Raw genomic sequence first — 16445 nt, forward strand, 5'->3', positions numbered from 1 at the left:
GTTAGTTCTTGCATTTGTATGTTAGAAACGTTTTAAGGTAATAATTTTTAGTTTTAAATAACTTTTTATGTGACTTTTTATTGTAAAAGATTGTAACAGCTAATCCATCTGGGACTTTTTGTATTTTAAATGAGACAAAATGAAAGAGTAAGGAATTTTAAATTGCTGTGCTTCCTACCTAGATTTGTACTATTCTCAACATCTTAGATGGAAAGAAGAAAGTCCTGCATTTATTCAGTATTTTTCATTTCTTAGGCTTTGAATGTTGGCTGATTATGATTATACTTGTCTCTTACAGTAGTATAATGTGTTAATTCTAAGAATATAAAAATAACTTTTAAAAAATTTAAAATTTTTGTTTTCCAGCTTGCAAATGTCCTTGAGATAGACTTGTCCTTGGTTAAGGTATGCATTTTTATGCTTCTTACATGTAATGTGAATCCTGAATGGATTTCACTTGGTTTTTATCTTGATAAGCTGTTGAGGAATGGGCATTGACGTCTGAGAGGGTGTGTGCCATAAGTTGGGTGCTTGCAAAGAAGGAAACGAGCAAGTGAAACAGCCCTGAATCTGTGTTCCACCAGGGGGTGAAAGAGCACTCCCACTTCTGTGGGCAGCAGGGAGCAGCCTGAGCAGTGTCTTGTAATGAACTCAATTAAAGCAACAGCTCCAGCTTCACTGGGAGTGGCTGAGGGAGGGGGAGCCTGGTGGGTGAGAAGCATTTTCCCCTACATATGAAGAGTATAAGGCAAGAAGAGCGGGCCTCCTGGAAAGTGCTTGATGGAGTTATGAGTGGGAAATATTTGAGAATCACTTTACGTCTATTACATGTGATTTTTTTTCTCATATTCTGGTGGCTAGTTTGTTTTGATACTGATTTCCTTAATATTCCCTTCAGAATGCTGTTTCAATGTATTGTCGACTGGGCTTTGCACATAAGAAGGGACAAGTGATAAATTTGGATCAGCTTCATTCATCGTGGAAGAATGTTCCATCCGTAAACAGACTAAAGTAACTCATTTATTCAGTATGACATATTAGAGTTCCCTTTAAATGTTTTTGACAATTTTACATACGGAATTTCATTTATTCAGTCTGGCAGTTGAGCTAAACTCTTTACATATTCATGTTTAACAATGTGTGTGATGGGTCTTTTTTAGGATTTGATGAAGACTAAGAACTCTGTGCCCATAAAGAATCATATACCATATTTTGTGTATAATTCTGAAGGGTTCTTGAATTACCTGAACTTACCCTGGGTTTGGGCAACATCTCAGTTTTGAGCTTGCATATGAGACTGGATTTTGATGGATTGTTCATCGTTTAAGTACTGACTTCAGTAGTTATTTCTATTTAAGATCACTTATATGACTTTTCAAAAGTGAATGTATTGTTCATTAATAGGAGCACGTTAGACCCCCAAAAGATGCTCTTGTCCTGGGATGGCGGGGAAAGCAGGAGTCCTGTCCAAGAGGCTTCATCAGCTACTGACACTGACACAAATAGTCAAGAGGACCCAGGTTAGCAGTCACTCAGTTTAATTTAGACTTCCTGTAGGTATGGCTTCTGTCCAACATACACACTTACGGTTATTTTATAATTTTGTTTTAGATTTTATTTGTTCAAGTACTCATCCATATATTGGGTATGGTGCTAAGTCTTAGGATATAAAATTGACAAGACTGTGGTACGTTCCTTCATAAGAATTCAGTCTAAGGAGGGAGAACTGATTGTAGTCAATAAAACTACAACAGCAGAAGCTGTTATGGTACTTGTGGGGTGCAAAGAGGAAGGTGCCCTTTATAGGCTAGAGAGTTTGGGGAAGCCTTCACAGAGAAGTTGTTGGGCTGAGGGAAAAGTCAAAGCCCACCAGCTGGTCAGCACAGGAAGACCGTCCGAAGTAGTGGGCTGAGGCCAAGGGTATGGAGGGCTTGTGGACGAGGAGCTGCTCATGGTTAAGTCAGGGGAGAAAGCAGTGCGGGGTGGGCTTTCTTCCATTTCTTCCTGGTTTGTCTGAGGGGATTAGACTAATTACTTTTATTGTTCTGACAGTTATTAAGTCTTTATTACTTTTTTTTCAATGACTTAAAAAAGTTATTTTTAAATTAAAAAAATTTCTATATGGTTTGAGATAGGTCTGACTGGGATGCCTTCTGACTATATATATTATTGCTTGTATTTAATTATGTGCTTTCTGGTTATCGAATAAAGTTGAAATGAAATATTTTCTCATTCCAAATGATAAAGGTTGATTTTCATTTACTTGATTGCAAATTACTGATTTTTTTTCAGCTGACACAGCCAGTATAAGCAGTTTGAGTCTCTCTACAGGATATACAAAACGTATTGCGTTTCTGTTTGACTCAACACTTACTGCCTTTTTAATGATGGGAAATCTTTCACCAGTAAGTCAAATTCTTGCTTAAACATGAAGTTTAAAGTAAACATTAGATATAAAATAATTCAGTGTTTGTCTGTCTTTTTTCTAATTGCGAGATTTATTCCAGAAAATACAATGGACATTGTTTTATATTCCTTAGAGGGATAGAGTAACTTTTGGTGAGGGTTACTTTTGTGATTGGGAAAATCAGCGCCTTACGTCCCTCACCTTAAGTTTAACTATAATGGAAAGTGTAATATGCTTAGCATAAAAAGGGAGACCCTAGAGCTTTAATATTTTGTTTCTTTTTTGCAGAACTTGAAAAGTCATGCAGTCACGATGTTTGAAGTAGGCAAACTGTCAGATGAGTCCCTGGACAGCTTTCTTATAGAACTAGAAAAGGTAGAACTAAATGGCCTGTTACAGGAAACGCGGGCATTTGGAACCTTTGCTTGCTTGGTGAAACATCTTTATGCTGTTCTGTTGATTGTGTTGTGCCTCATGTATTGTACCCTAACACTATGGCAGTCATTCAGATTAACCATAAATGAATACATGAACTTTCTGACTTTTTCTTAAAAAGTAGTATGTCTGCCTCATCAAACATTTAACATAATTTGAAACAATAAAGAAATGATGTATAACAATCTCTGGGTAATTTTTTTTTTTTTTTTTTTTTTTTAATTTTTGACAGGCAGAGTGGACAGTGAGAGAGAGAGACAGAGAGAGAAAGGTCTTCCTTTGCCGTTGGTTCACCCTCCAATGGCCGCCGCTGCAGCCGGCGCACCGCGCTGATCCGATGGCAGGAGCCAGGATCCAGGTGCTTCTCCTGTCTCCCATGGGGTGCAGGGCCCAAGCACCTGGGCCATCCTCCACTGCACTCCCTGGCCACAGCAGAGAGCTGGCCTGGAAGAGGGGCAACCGGGACAGAATCCGGCGCCCCAACCGGGACTAGAACCCGGTGTGCCGGCGCCGCAAGGTGGAGGATTAGCCTATTGAGCCACGGCGCCGGCTATGGGTAATTTTTTAAATAGATTTTTTCTTCTAAAAGTAGCCTGCCTTTTATTTTTCTTAATAGGACTGTCTTTAAGCAGTTTTATTTGAGGTTTTTGTTTCAATTTTCTTAATTCTAGGACAGTATCTTTGAAAATCATATTTGTGTTTACTCTAATTGTCCCTTTTAGCATCTTGAATGCTTTAGATTTCTTTGCCCATAACCAACTTTTTCCTCATGAGTGCAGCCCTCGTTTTCTTTAGCTCAAAATCATGATGGCCCTTTATTGGTGGTTCTTCATTCTCTGGATATATTTTTCTGTCCTGTGCTGTTATTTGCACATGAGCAGTTCTTATGCCCATTCTATTCCCTGACAGGTAATTTTGTTGCCTTTTGTGCTTTAATGATGGACTCTATATTAAATGTACTATGGAGAGAATTTGTAATTCCTTTTATATCTTAAAGAATGACCATACATTTTTTTCATTGCCTATACTCCATAGAACTTATTTAAAGAAAGATTTATTTATTCAAAAGACAGTTAAAGAGAAGCAGAGGCAGAGAGAGAGAGAGAGAGAGATTGATCTTTCATCTGCTAGTTCACTCCCCAAATGGCCGCAATGGTTGGAGTTGGGCCTATCTGAAGCCAGGAACGAGAAACTTCTTTCAGGTCTCCCATGAGGGTGCAGGGACCCAAGGACTTGGGCCATCTTCCACTGCTTTCCCAGGCTGTAGCAGAGAGCTGGATCAGAAGTAGAGCAGCTAGGACTTGAACCAGTGCCCATATGGGATGCCGGCACTGCAGATGGAGACTCAACCCTCTAAACCACAGTGCCAGCCCCTCCATAGAACTTTTATTTGTACAGAAATATATATGAAGTATTCTTATTAATTAGTCTCTTTGGCTTTTAACTTTATACTTATTCCTTCTGTGCCCCCCTTTTTTTTTATTGCCTGTTAACTCTGTTTCTTATTGCTCATCCTACTTTACCAATACATTTTTTAGAAGGTCCCTGCACATTTTAAATTTTGGTTTTCTGGTTTTTATCTTCTTTACCTCAGCTAGTCTTACCAAATATAGCAAATTCTAAGATCACATCTTTTTTTTTTTTTTTTTTTTTTTTTTTTTAAGATCTGTTTGTTTATTTGAAAAAATTACACAGAGAGAGAAGGAGAACAGAGACAGAGGGAGAGAGGTCTTCCATCTGCTGGTTCACTGCCCAATTGGCCACATGGCCAGAGCTGGGCCTATCCCGAAGCCAGGAGCCAGGAACTTCTTCCAGGTCTCCCATGAGGGTGCAGGGGCCCAAGGACTTGGGCCATCTTCTACTGCTTTCCTAAGCCATAGCAGAGAGCTGGATTGGAAGAGGAGCAGCCGGGTCTTGAACTGGCGCCCATATGGGATGCTGGCACTGCAGACAAGGGCTTTACCCACTTCGCCACGGCACCAGCCCCTGCTTTTTTTTTTTTAAATTTATTCATATATCTATATTCATTTATCCACAGTCATTCTTGGGAAAACTTTTTATTCTGAAATTCAGTTTTTATTTATTTTATTTGAAAATCAGAGCTAACACAGAGAGAGGAGAGGCAGAGAGAGAGAGAGAGAGAGAGAGGTCTTCCATTCGCTGGTTCACTCTCCAGTTGGCTGCAGTGGCTGGAGCTGCACCAATCCAAAGCCAGGAGCTTCTTCCAGGTCTCCCGCATGGGTGCAGGAGCCCAAGCACTTGGGCCATCTTCTACTGCTTTCCCAGGCCATAGCAGAGAGCTGGAGTGGAAGTGAAGCAGCTGGGACTTGAACCAGCATCCATATGGGATGCCGGCACTTCAGGCCAGGGTGTTAACATGCTGTGCCACATCGCCGGCTCCTGAAGTTTAGTTTTAAAAATGGTCTCTTAGCTATTTTTAAGTAGCCTGATATTAATTGAGCCTAATTGGTTGAGTTTGTTAATTTAATGCAAGATTAATTTAGTTACTTCTCCTCTGTAGACTCAGCCTTTCATTTTCTGTGTTATTTGTGGGTTAGAAGCAGGTGCTGTCAGCGTGCCCTAAAATGTGCAGGCAGGGTTTTACATGTTTTTGTCCATTATTCTGTCCTAAACTCCAGAGATCATAGTATTTAGGAGGCACTCCATATATCCTTGTTGAATAAATGTAAGCTATGGTGAACAGCTATTTCGAATCAGATACTACAAAATTGAGAACCGAGGGACAGGAATTAAAGATATAATTGGTGACCATAGACTGGAGAACTTTTCTGGATGAGGCAGAAAATGGATTTTAGAGATTTTTAAATACCCTATTTGAGGCATAGATTGTATGTATAACTACATATAATATGATTTAGCTTTATTCAGTTGCTAAAATTATTGGAATAATTTCTGTTATCTTTATAGATGCATAAAATTGAAAACCAAGGTTGAGGTTATATTTGTTTCAGTATTGTCTGGGCAAATTTATTTGCCTTTATGTGATTATCTGTTAGAATGAGTGGCGTCAATGTGGTATTTGCGACAAAGTCTGTTTTCTCTTGGTTTAGGTTCAGAGCACTGGTGAAGGAGAAGCACAGAGATATTTTGATCACGCTCTTACTCTGAGGAATACAATACTGTTTCTACGTCACAACAAAGACCTAGTTGCACAAACTGCACAGCCAGACCAACCCAATTATGGTATGACTAATGTACTCAGTTTTGAAACCTGACCGTAGGAAACTTCTAAGAAACTAAGCAAACCATGCCTGCTTATTTAATCATCATATGTTTCAATCATTTTGTGTAGATAGCTTATTAAATTTAGAACTAGAACCTTGTTTTGTGAATTTTCTTTTTTTTCAACTGTTTCTTTTTGTACTTTTCTTCTCACAAGTCTTTAACATTGGTAATGTCTAAAACTGTTTAGTTTCTACAAAAAGTATTGGAATGTTAATTTAGAAAAGTAGCTGGATGGAATTTAGAGCAGGTATCAGTACTGAGGGGTGAACAAATACCAAAATTTAGTTAATATAATTTTTTAAAAAAGATTTATTTATTTATTTGAAAGTCATAGTTAGAAGGAGATAGAGAGATTTTCCATCTGCTGGTTCACTCCCCAAGAGGCCCACCGGCCAGGGCTCAGCCAGGTTGAAACCAGGAGCCAGGAGCTTTATCCAGGTCTCCCATGTGGGTAGCAGTGGCCCATGCACTTGGGTCGTCTTCCACTGCTTTCCCCAGGCCATTAGGCAATTGGATCAGAAATGGAGCAGCTGGGACATGAACCAGTGCCCGTGTCAGGTGCTAGTGTCCCAGGCAGCAGCTTTACCCACTATGTCACAGTGCTAGCTCCAAGTTAATATTATTTTAAGAATGAAAAATTCTATTGTGTGAAAATAATAGGGGGGCTGGCGCTGTGGTGCAGTGGGTTAAAGCCCTGGCCTGAAGCGCCGGCATCCCATATGGGCGCCGCTTCTAGTCCCAGCTGCTCCTCTTCCAATCCAGCTCTCTGCTATGGCCTGGGAAAGCAGTAAAAGATGGCCCAAGTCCTCTCCCAAAACTGGCATGGGAGACCCAGAAGAAGCTCTTGGCTCCTGGCTTCGGATCGGCACAGTTCTGGCCATTGCGGCCATCTGGGGGGTTAACCATTGGGTGGAAGACCTCTCTCTCTCTCTCTCTCTCTCTCTCTCTCTCTCTCTCTGCTTCTCTTCTCTCTGAGTAACTCTGACTTTCAAATAAAATAAATAAATCTTAAAAAAAAAATAGGAACTTGTTATTCAAATACTCTAATATTTACTATTTTCTTTTAAAAAATAAAAGAGCAAATAGATAAGCTCTTTTTTTTTTTTTTTAAGATTTATTTATTTATTTATTTATTTGAGAGGCAGAGTTACAGAGAGGCAGAGGCAGAGAGAGGTCTTTCATCTGCTGGTTCACTCCCTAAATGGCCGAGTTGGGCTAATCCATAGCCAGGAGTCTGGAGCTTCTTCTGGGTCTCCCACACAGATGCACGGGTCCAAGGATCTGGACCATCTTCCCCTGCTTTCCCAGGCCATAGCAGAGAATGAATCAGAAGTGGAGCAGCCTGGACTTGAACTGGTGCCCATATGAGATGCTGGCAGCGGTTTTACCTGCTGTGCCACAGTGCCGGCCCCACCTCTTTTTAAAGAAAGAAATAGTAGCAATTTTAATCTGTTACAGCATCCATTTGGCTGTTGCTCTAGTAGTTACTCTCAGTTTTGTGATAGCTGAGAGTTCTGACACTTGATGTGAACTGATGGCACCAGAAACTCTGGGGAGAGATTCAGTGGGTCGTGAGGTGTGGAATGGTCCCAGGGAATGTGTTTTATTTTTTTTTATTTTTTGACAGGCAGAGTGGACAGTGAGAGAGAGAGACAGAGAGAAAGGTCTTCCTTTGCTGTTGGTTCACCTTCCAATGGCCGCCGCGGCCGGTGCGCTGTGGCCGGCGCACCACGCTGATCCGATGGCAGGAGCCAGGTACTTCTCCTGGTCTCCTACGGGGTGCAGGGCCCAAGGACTTGGGCCATCCTCCACTGCACTCCCTGGCCACAGCAGAGAGCTGGCCTGGAAGAGGGGCAACCGGGACAGAATCTGGCGCCCCGACCGGGACTAGAACCCAGTGTGCCGGCGCCGCAAGGCGGCGGATTAGCCTAGTGAGCCGTGGCGCCGGCACCATGGGAATGTGTTTTAAAAACGATGATTCTGATTTCATTGGAAGAGCATTTGACTCAAGTCCTGTGATGGCCATGCCATCGCATCTTGGGACTGCACGGATTCTCAGTACTACCATTGCATTTAATCTCAGTCATCCTTTCATTTGCCTAAAAAACATTATTTTTCCAGCTAAGAGCCATCAGTTTCTTAGTCATGTCCATTTTTTTTTTTTTTTTTTTTTTTTTTTTTTTTTTTTTTTGACAGGCAGAGTGGACAGTGAGAGAGAGAGACAGAGAGAAAGGTCTTCCTTTTGCCGTTGGTTCACCCTCCAATGGCCGCCGCGGCCGGCGCGCTGCGGCCGGCGCACCGCACCGATCCGATGGCAGGAGCCAGGAGCCAGGTGCTTTTCCTGGTCTCCCATGGGGTGCAGGGCCCAAGCACCTGGGCCATCCTCCACTGCACTCCCTGGCCACAGCAGAGGGCTGGCCTGGAAGAGGGGCAACCGGGACAGAATCCGGCGCCCCGACCGGGACTAGAACCCGGTGTGCCGGCGCCGCTAGGCGGAGGATTAGCCTAGTGAGCCGCGGCGCCGGCCCAGTCATGTCCATTTTAATTTTAATTTCATTTTTCTCATCAGCATCTGGCTGTCTTTTCAGCTCAATTTGCAAAATTAAGGAAGGAATCATCTATCATTTCCCAAGAGTTGTTGCCTAGGTGAGAGCGAGGATGGCTGGGCAGTTCAGCTGAGTGACTGTGTGCTCCCTCAGTGTCCATTGACTCACTTATGCAGCTGTGGCAGAATTACAGACTGTTACATGCCGAGGCTCTTTGTCCAAGGTTATTAAATCACCAAATGCCAAGAGTCTGCAGCACTCATTGATAAGCATTTGTTGATGGGCAGCCATTTTTTGCTACCAAATACTAGATCATGCACTTAAACAGAGAACAGCACAGTGTTGAAGATAACTGAAAAATGATATCTGAAAAAAAAATCTCCTGGGATTTTGGGGCTTTTTAGTGATTCATGGAGAGTATGGTTAGAATATTTGAAATATTCTGTTATAGCTATCTTGAAATACATTGTCATTTCCTGCCTGTCATAGAATCTGTATAGTGCTAGTGACCAGCCAGGTGAAACTCCTTTTAGATAAGGATGTTGAAGCTCACCTTGGTTAAATCAGTTCTGCTCATCTAGTCATCAAAACCTTTATGATTAGTAAATGAAGAGCTAGGAATGGAAGACTTGAATGCATGCCTCTTGAATGTTTTCCTTTTGCCCTATCCCTTATATTATCTTTTCCTGAACATTAGTCTCTTTATTGATTTGCTAGTTTAGTTATCTGGACATCATGAGTAGTCTGTGTACTCTCAAAAGAGTTGAATAGTAAATCTAATCCTATTCTGTATAGAAACTGTTAAGTGTTAATCTAACCATTAAGAGAGGGGGTAATGGGGCTGGCGCTGTGGCGCAGCGGGTTAATGCCCTGGCCTGAAGCACCAGCATCCCATGTGGGTGCCGGTTCTAGTCCCGGCTGCTCCTCCTCTGATCCACCTCTCTGCTATGGCCTGGGAAGGCAGTGGAAGATGGCCCAAGTCCTTGGGCCCCTGCATCCTTGTGGGAGACCAGGAAGAAGCTCCTGGCTTTGGATCGGCACAGCTCTGGCTGTTGCAGCCAACTGGGGAATGAACCATCAGATGGAAGACCCCCTGTGTTTTTTTTTTGTTTTTTTTTTTTTTTTTCTTGGACAGGCAGAGTGGACAGTGATAGAGAGAGACAGAGAGAAAGGTCTTCCTTTGCCGTTGGTTCACCCTCCAGTGGCCACTGCAGCTGGCGCACTGTGGCCGGCGCACCGCGCTGATCCGAAGCCAGGAGCCAGGTGCTTTTCCTGGGGAAGACCTCTCTCTCTCGCTCTCTGCCTCTCCTTTCTCTGTGTTAGCTCTGACTTTCAAATAAATAAATAAAAATCTTAAAAAAAAAAAAAAAAAAGAGGGGGTAACAGTTAATGGTCGCTAGCAACATTTGGAGCTTCCCTGCTTAGAATGCTGAGGCTCCAGAGTTAAGTGGTGATTGACTCCTCCCAGAAAGGCCAAACCTGCAGTTATTTAGGAACAATTTCCTTTTTTTATACCAGCCTTTTTAAACTAGGTCTCCTCATATGAACCACATAACACAGAAAACAGAAGAATTGAGAAGCAGTCATGCCAGTGACTGCATCCCCCAGTTCCATAGCAAATACTTGAGAAGGCCCTTCATTGCATGGCGAGGGTCCCTTAGGGCGAGAAGTTTTTAGGCTCTGCCCTGTTAAGAACTGTTGCTTCCTACAACGGCTGAGCTTGATAACTGAATCTTAGTCTTTTTTAGAAAAGAAATTTTGTAATATTGGTGTTTTAAATATCTTGAGTAGAAAGACTTTTCTTTTTATGTAACTACTAATTTATAGTTTGAGAATATCATGCAGTACTTGGTATTCTTGGTAAATCAGAAACCTTGTGATACTGTCATAGAAGCAAATGTGAAAATGACTAATTTCTTAGTAATCTTTTGGTTTTAAATAGCATGAGCCATTGCTTTAGGAAATAAAAGCTATATGTAGTCTTATTTTTTCTCATAAGCATGATTTTTTCCAGGTATCTGTGTCCTTTAAAAGATGTATTTTCACTATGATTAGCATGCATCAGATATACAAACCACTATTTATAATTTGTCAGCCTAACACTGTGAAAACATTTAGAAAATAAATCACATTTGTAGAAAAGCAGTCAAAATTACAAAGAAAAATCTCAGAAAACATGTTCTAACCACCATGACTTCTCTAGATTGTCTACCTTAGCATACATTAAATATATACAATATATTTAAAAAATAAAATGTAAAATAGCTTATGAAATATATTTATAAAATATACATATTTTTAATTTATTTATTTTATTTTTGACAGGCAGAGTGGACAGTGAGAGAGAGAGACAGAGAGAAAGGTCTTCCTTTACCGTTGGTTCACCTGCCAATGGCCACTGTGGCCGGTGCACTGTGCCGATCCAAAGCCGGGAGACAAGTGCTTTTCTTGGTCTCCCATACAGGTGCAGGGCCCAAGCACTTGGGCCATCCTCCACTGCCCTCGTGGGCCACAGCAGAGAGCTGGCCTGGAAGAGGGGCAACCGGGACAGAATCCGGCACCCCAACTGGGACAGAATCCAGCACCCCGACCGGGACTGGAACCTGGTGTGCCAGCACCGCAAGGCGGAGGATTAGCCTAGTGAGCCACGGCACCGGCCGAAAATATATTTTAAATATATATTAAGTATACTTTAAGTATATTTTATAAAATGTTTATATATAAAATAAACAGATTGGTTACTTTGAGAGACAGAGGGATCCACAGAGGGAGTGCCCATCTGCTGGTTCACCCCACAGATGCCTACAGTGGCTGGGGCTGGGCCAGGCTGAAGTCAAGAACTGAGAACTCAGTCCAGGTCTTCCACATAAATGGCAGGGACCCAACTACTTGAGCCAATACCTGCTTCTTCCTGGGTGCACATTAACAGGAAGCTAGAATTGGGAGTTGGAGTTTAGGACTCAAGTCCAGGCCCTCCAGTATGTAATGCTAAATTCCCAACCTGTATCTAAACTGCCAGACCCAAACCCTCACATTAAATGTTTTTATACTAGTCATTGACAGTTTTGAGTTTTGCTTGAAGGATAACCCCCTGCTACGTTTTGGAAGGACTCACCCTGTGTAACTTTGACTCACAGGTGCCCCTTGGTTTACCTATGACAAGGCCAGAGCAGACCCTCCAAATTTCCTTTGTTTTGTAAACCAGTTGCTGATCTGCCTATCCCAACCAGTCAGAACAAAATGCTTGTTGATTGAAGTGTGGGTAAGCTTCTCTGCTTCCCCCAGGCTCCAAACTCTCAACTTGACCTGGTGTAGAGCCTTTCCTGAAGGGCCCCTCCCAGCAGACAGACTGACTTTGGGGTAAAACAGTCTTTGATCTGGTATCCTGTATTCCACCCTTTATTCCCACTTCCTCATAGCCATTTCTTTCTAATTCCTTAGTCCAACCAAAAGAAACTTTTTTCTTAACTCTTTTTTTTTTTTTTTAATATTTATTTATTTGAAAGGTGGAGATACAAAGGAAGAAAAGAGAGAGAATCTTCCATCTGCTGGTTCACTCCCCAAATGGCTGCAACAGCCGGAGCTGAGCCAGGCCGAAACCAGGAGTCAAGAGCTTTTTCCAGGTCTCCCACGTGTGTGCAAGGGGCCCAAGGACTTGGGCAATCTTCTGCTGTCTTTCCAGGCACATTAGCAGGGAGCTGGATTGGAAGCGGAGCAGCTGGGACTCAAACCCGGTGCCCATATATACCGGCACTGCAGGCAGCTACTTAACCTTCTATGCTACAGTGCCAGACCCTTTCTTAACTCTTAAGACCCTTTTGATCAATGTTGCAGTCTTCTCTCTCCCTCCATACTACTCTCCAAACCCCAGTCATTTTTAATAAGATCTTTCCTTATTGAGTGCAAATTTTTTATTGGATGGTATTTTCTCACTCATGGCTATTGTTTAATGTCACAGTGTACTGAAGCATACATTTCTCTAATCTTTTAGAATTTTTCTCTCAGGGCTGGCGCTGTGGTGCAGCAGGTTGACCCCCTGGCCTAAAGCGCCGGCATCCCATGTGGGCACCGGTTCGAGACCCGGCTGCTCCACTTCCAATCCAGCTCTCTGTTATGGCCTGGGAAAGCAGTAAAAGATGGCCAAAGTCCTTGGGCCCCTGCACCTGCATGGGAGACCCAGAAGAAGCTCCTGGCTCCTGGCTTCAGATTGGCACAGCTCCATCCATTGCGGCCAATTGGGGAGTGAACCATCGGATGGAAGACCTACCTACCTCTCTCTCTCTCTACCTCTCCTCTATGTAACTCTGACTTGCAAATAAATAAATAAATCTTTTTTTTAAAAAAAGAATTTTTCTCTCCTCTTCCTTTCCTAAGCTTTGTCCTGACTTCTCTCATTTAACTTCTGGCTGCGTCCTGTGCTCCAGCCAGAGATGATACTGGCTAAAACAGACAGCCAGACATGGCACATGGTTGAAGCCACTTCTACTGAGGCTTCCTTCTCCTCTCCCTACCTGTTTTCCAGGTATGAATCATGTGCTGTTTTTGACATCTGAGAACTGTTTTCTATAATTCATAAACTTTTGATGGTTTAACATTTTGTTTGGAAATATCTTAAATTTAAAGAAAAACTGTAAGGATAAAAGTAATATCGTTAATTTTAGCCCAGAATTTAGGTATAATATCGTGCATATCATGGTCTTGCTCCCTAAATTACTCAGTGTGTGTTTCTTGAGAATGGGGCTGTTCTCTTAGAGCAACCCCAGAAAATTTAATGTTGGTACAGTATTCTTTCTTATTCCAGTTTGTCAGCCCAGTGATGCTCTTAACAGTGTTTCCCCCCTTGGCATAGGATCTGGTTTAGGTCCAGGGATTGTATTTATTTACTTATTTTTGTGAGAGAAGCGCATGGGAGAGCTTGAGCGCAGCCATTCACAGGTTCACTCCCCAAATGCCTGCAATCGCAGGGGCTGGTCGGGGCCAAGTCGGGAGCCTAGGGCGCAGTCCAGGTCTCCCACATAGAGGTCCATAACCCAGTTACTGAGCCATCACTGCTTTCTTCCATAGTCTGTTGGTGAGGATCCAACAGGAGCCAAGCTGGGAATAGAACCCACACTCTGATGCAGCATATGAGCATCCTAGTCTTTAATTGTCATGCCTCTCACCTTCTTTATTCTGGAACACATTGAAATAGTATTTTTTTCTGAAATTCCTGTGTTGTTCAAAGGTTATTAATTTGAAAGGCAGAGTTATAGAGAGGCAGAGAGAGGGAGAAAGAGATCTTCCATCTGCTGGTTCACTCACCAGATGGCCACAATGGCCAGAACGGCACTGATCTGAAGCCAGGAGCTTCCTCCAGGTCTCGCACATGAGTGCAGGGGTCAAGGACTTGGCCCATCCTCTACTGCTTTCTCAGGCCATAGCAGAGAGCTTGATCTGAAGTGGAGCAGCCAGGACTAGAACCAGTGCCCATATGGGATGCCAGCACTGCAGGCAGCAGCCTTACCCACTACACCACAGTGCCGGCCCCTGAAATTCCTATTTTTTGAAGAATCCAGTCCCTCTATTGGTTTACTAGGAACGTTCCCATCCTGGGTGTAGGTGATTGTTTCGTTATTAGATTCCTATATGCATTCCAAAGTAGAATATTATATCAGTGGTTGTCATGTCCCTCTACTGGTGTGACATCTGGAAGCACAGAGTTTCCAGCGGCCCTTCGTGGGCGACATTAGTTCTGATCACCTAGTTAATGCTTTGTCTGGTTTCTGCACTGTGTCGTTGACTTTTTTACCCTACAGTTAATGAGTGATAGGTGGAGAGCTGGCTTTAAGACCATGCTGATACTATGCTTCTCATCTGTGTCTCTTCCTAGATTTATCTTCTATTGATGGTTATTACCTAAACTATCCTTTACTGTGATTATTGCAAATTGGTGATTTTTCCCCAACTCCAGCACTTGCTCTTTATTTGCGTTGACTAGGCATTCTCTTGAATTCTCAGTATGTATCTACAAATTCCTACTTTTTGAATGATCTATAATTAGCCTTTACCAGCTCTTCATCATTTTTGTGCCCCATTTGTCTTAGATTTCGTCGGGATTCCCTTCAATCTGGCTCTCTCCTTGTGTTATGCCTCTAGTTTTTTTTTGTTGTTGTTGTTGTTGTTTTGCTTTTGTTTTTGTGTGTGCAGTTTCTTTCTTTTTGGGCAAAACAGTGAGATCTCTAATCTGGTACTTAATCTTCCTCAGACCTGGAATCAAGCATTTCTGCTAGGAGCCTGGTTTGTTTTATGAAGGAATGCCATTGGAGCCCGAGAGAGATCCTGTACTAACTGTGCTCGGTGCTTCCAGGCCCATTCTTACCTGAAGGGCAGATGAATAACTTGATCTCCTGAGGTTTCTTCCTGTCTTCTAGATCTTTTTCTGGAGAGCCACGCATTTGGTGTTTTACAAAAGGATGAGGAGTAGGAATGCATAAAATGCGTGCTGAGTGAGTTCATGCTTTACGGATCAGCAGTCTGTAGGGCACCTGTAAACTGAGGACTTGGCTGTGATTCTTTGTGGAGTTTGGAAACTGGGGGAGAGGACAGAGCGTCTCCTGACATTTAAGCTTTCATAATAGGCTGCTGTCCTGCAGTGGCTGGGGCTGTGAGCGGAGTGAAGGTCGAAGAAGTGTGCTTTGTTAAAGAGAAAGGTAGCCTGAAGAAACACAAATAGACGTCTTTCTTTCTAGAGCAGCTTTAAATCTCAAAATGTCCTAGATGGCTCCTGGGACATTGGGCACTTCTTAATAGAGTTAACCTGTCTTGTCAAAAAAGGGTTAAAATCTCAGGGTGGCTTTCAGAATTTCATTTGCAGCATTTTTGTTTCACATCCTCCCTGGCCTCTGTGTGCGTGCTTGTACATGCAGGTTTTCCTCTGGATCTCTTGCGCTGTGAAAGCCTTCTTGGTTTAGACCCTGCCACCTGCAGCAGAGTTCTGAACAAGAATTACACACTGCTTGTCTCCATGGCGCCTCTCACCAATGAAATCCGGCCCATCAGCAGCTGCACCCCTCAGGTAAAGACCAACTTGCAACTGCTGTCTTTTCGTTCTCAGTTTTCTTGATCCTCGATTTGAGATACCACATATCAGAAGCAGCGACTCAGTAATCGTCTCTTTTGTTGCTGTGAGGTATTGTTATGTTCAGTTGTGAATTATTATTTTAAAGATACTTTTTTTGAAAGGCAGAGTTATGGAGTGAGAGGAATAGACAGAGGAAGAGAGAGAGCGAGCTTCTAAATGCTGGTCTGCTTGCCAAATGGCCACAATCACTGGGGCTGGGCCGTGCCAGTGCCAGGAACCTGGGATTTCATCCTGGTCTCTCACGTGGGTGGCAGGAGCCCAAGCACTTGGGCCATGTTCCGCTGCTTTCCCAGGCACATTAGCAGGGAGGTGGATCAGAAGTAGAGCAGCTAGGACTAGAACCAGCACTCACATAGGATGTGAAAAATTGCATGTGATTAATGAAAATCATAGCTAAATGTTTTAATACAGTCCTTCAGCCATTATGTGCTGCCTCCCAGGGTGCACATCAGCAGGAAGCTCATTGGACGCAGAGTTGGGACTTGAATGCAGGGACTCTGATATTGGATGTGGGTATCCCAAGCAACAACTTAATTGTTGAGCCAAATGGCTGCCGATTTTTTAGGTTGAGCAAAATGAGTCAGAGCTTAAGTAACTTTCTGAAGGTGATAGGGCTCTGAGGATGAAGCTGAGATTCAAACTCATGTAGTCATACTTCAGAGTTCAAGATAAGATGTGCTTTACTAAATCC

General features: G+C 42.8%; 1 protein-coding gene across 4 annotated transcripts in view; it reads left to right on the forward strand.

The window, feature by feature from the left end:
• The window catches only part of FAM91A1 (family with sequence similarity 91 member A1), a 50403-nt gene that overhangs the window by 16391 nt on the left and 17567 nt on the right, over positions 1–16445 (forward strand). For all 4 annotated transcript variants that reach the window (XM_002710763.5, XM_008255884.4, XM_017341515.3 and 1 more), the window contains 7 exons: positions 367–405; positions 899–1011; positions 1405–1520; positions 2293–2405; positions 2696–2782; positions 5914–6046; positions 15540–15688. In XM_002710763.5, the coding sequence (XP_002710809.3) occupies positions 367–405; positions 899–1011; positions 1405–1520; positions 2293–2405; positions 2696–2782; positions 5914–6046; positions 15540–15688 (750 nt within the window). The remainder of the gene's footprint in view (positions 1–366; positions 406–898; positions 1012–1404; positions 1521–2292; positions 2406–2695; positions 2783–5913; positions 6047–15539; positions 15689–16445) is intronic.

The sequence above is a fragment of the Oryctolagus cuniculus genome, chromosome 6 (genome assembly GCF_964237555.1).
Source record: "Oryctolagus cuniculus chromosome 6, mOryCun1.1, whole genome shotgun sequence".
Lineage (NCBI taxonomy): Eukaryota > Metazoa > Chordata > Mammalia > Lagomorpha > Leporidae > Oryctolagus > Oryctolagus cuniculus.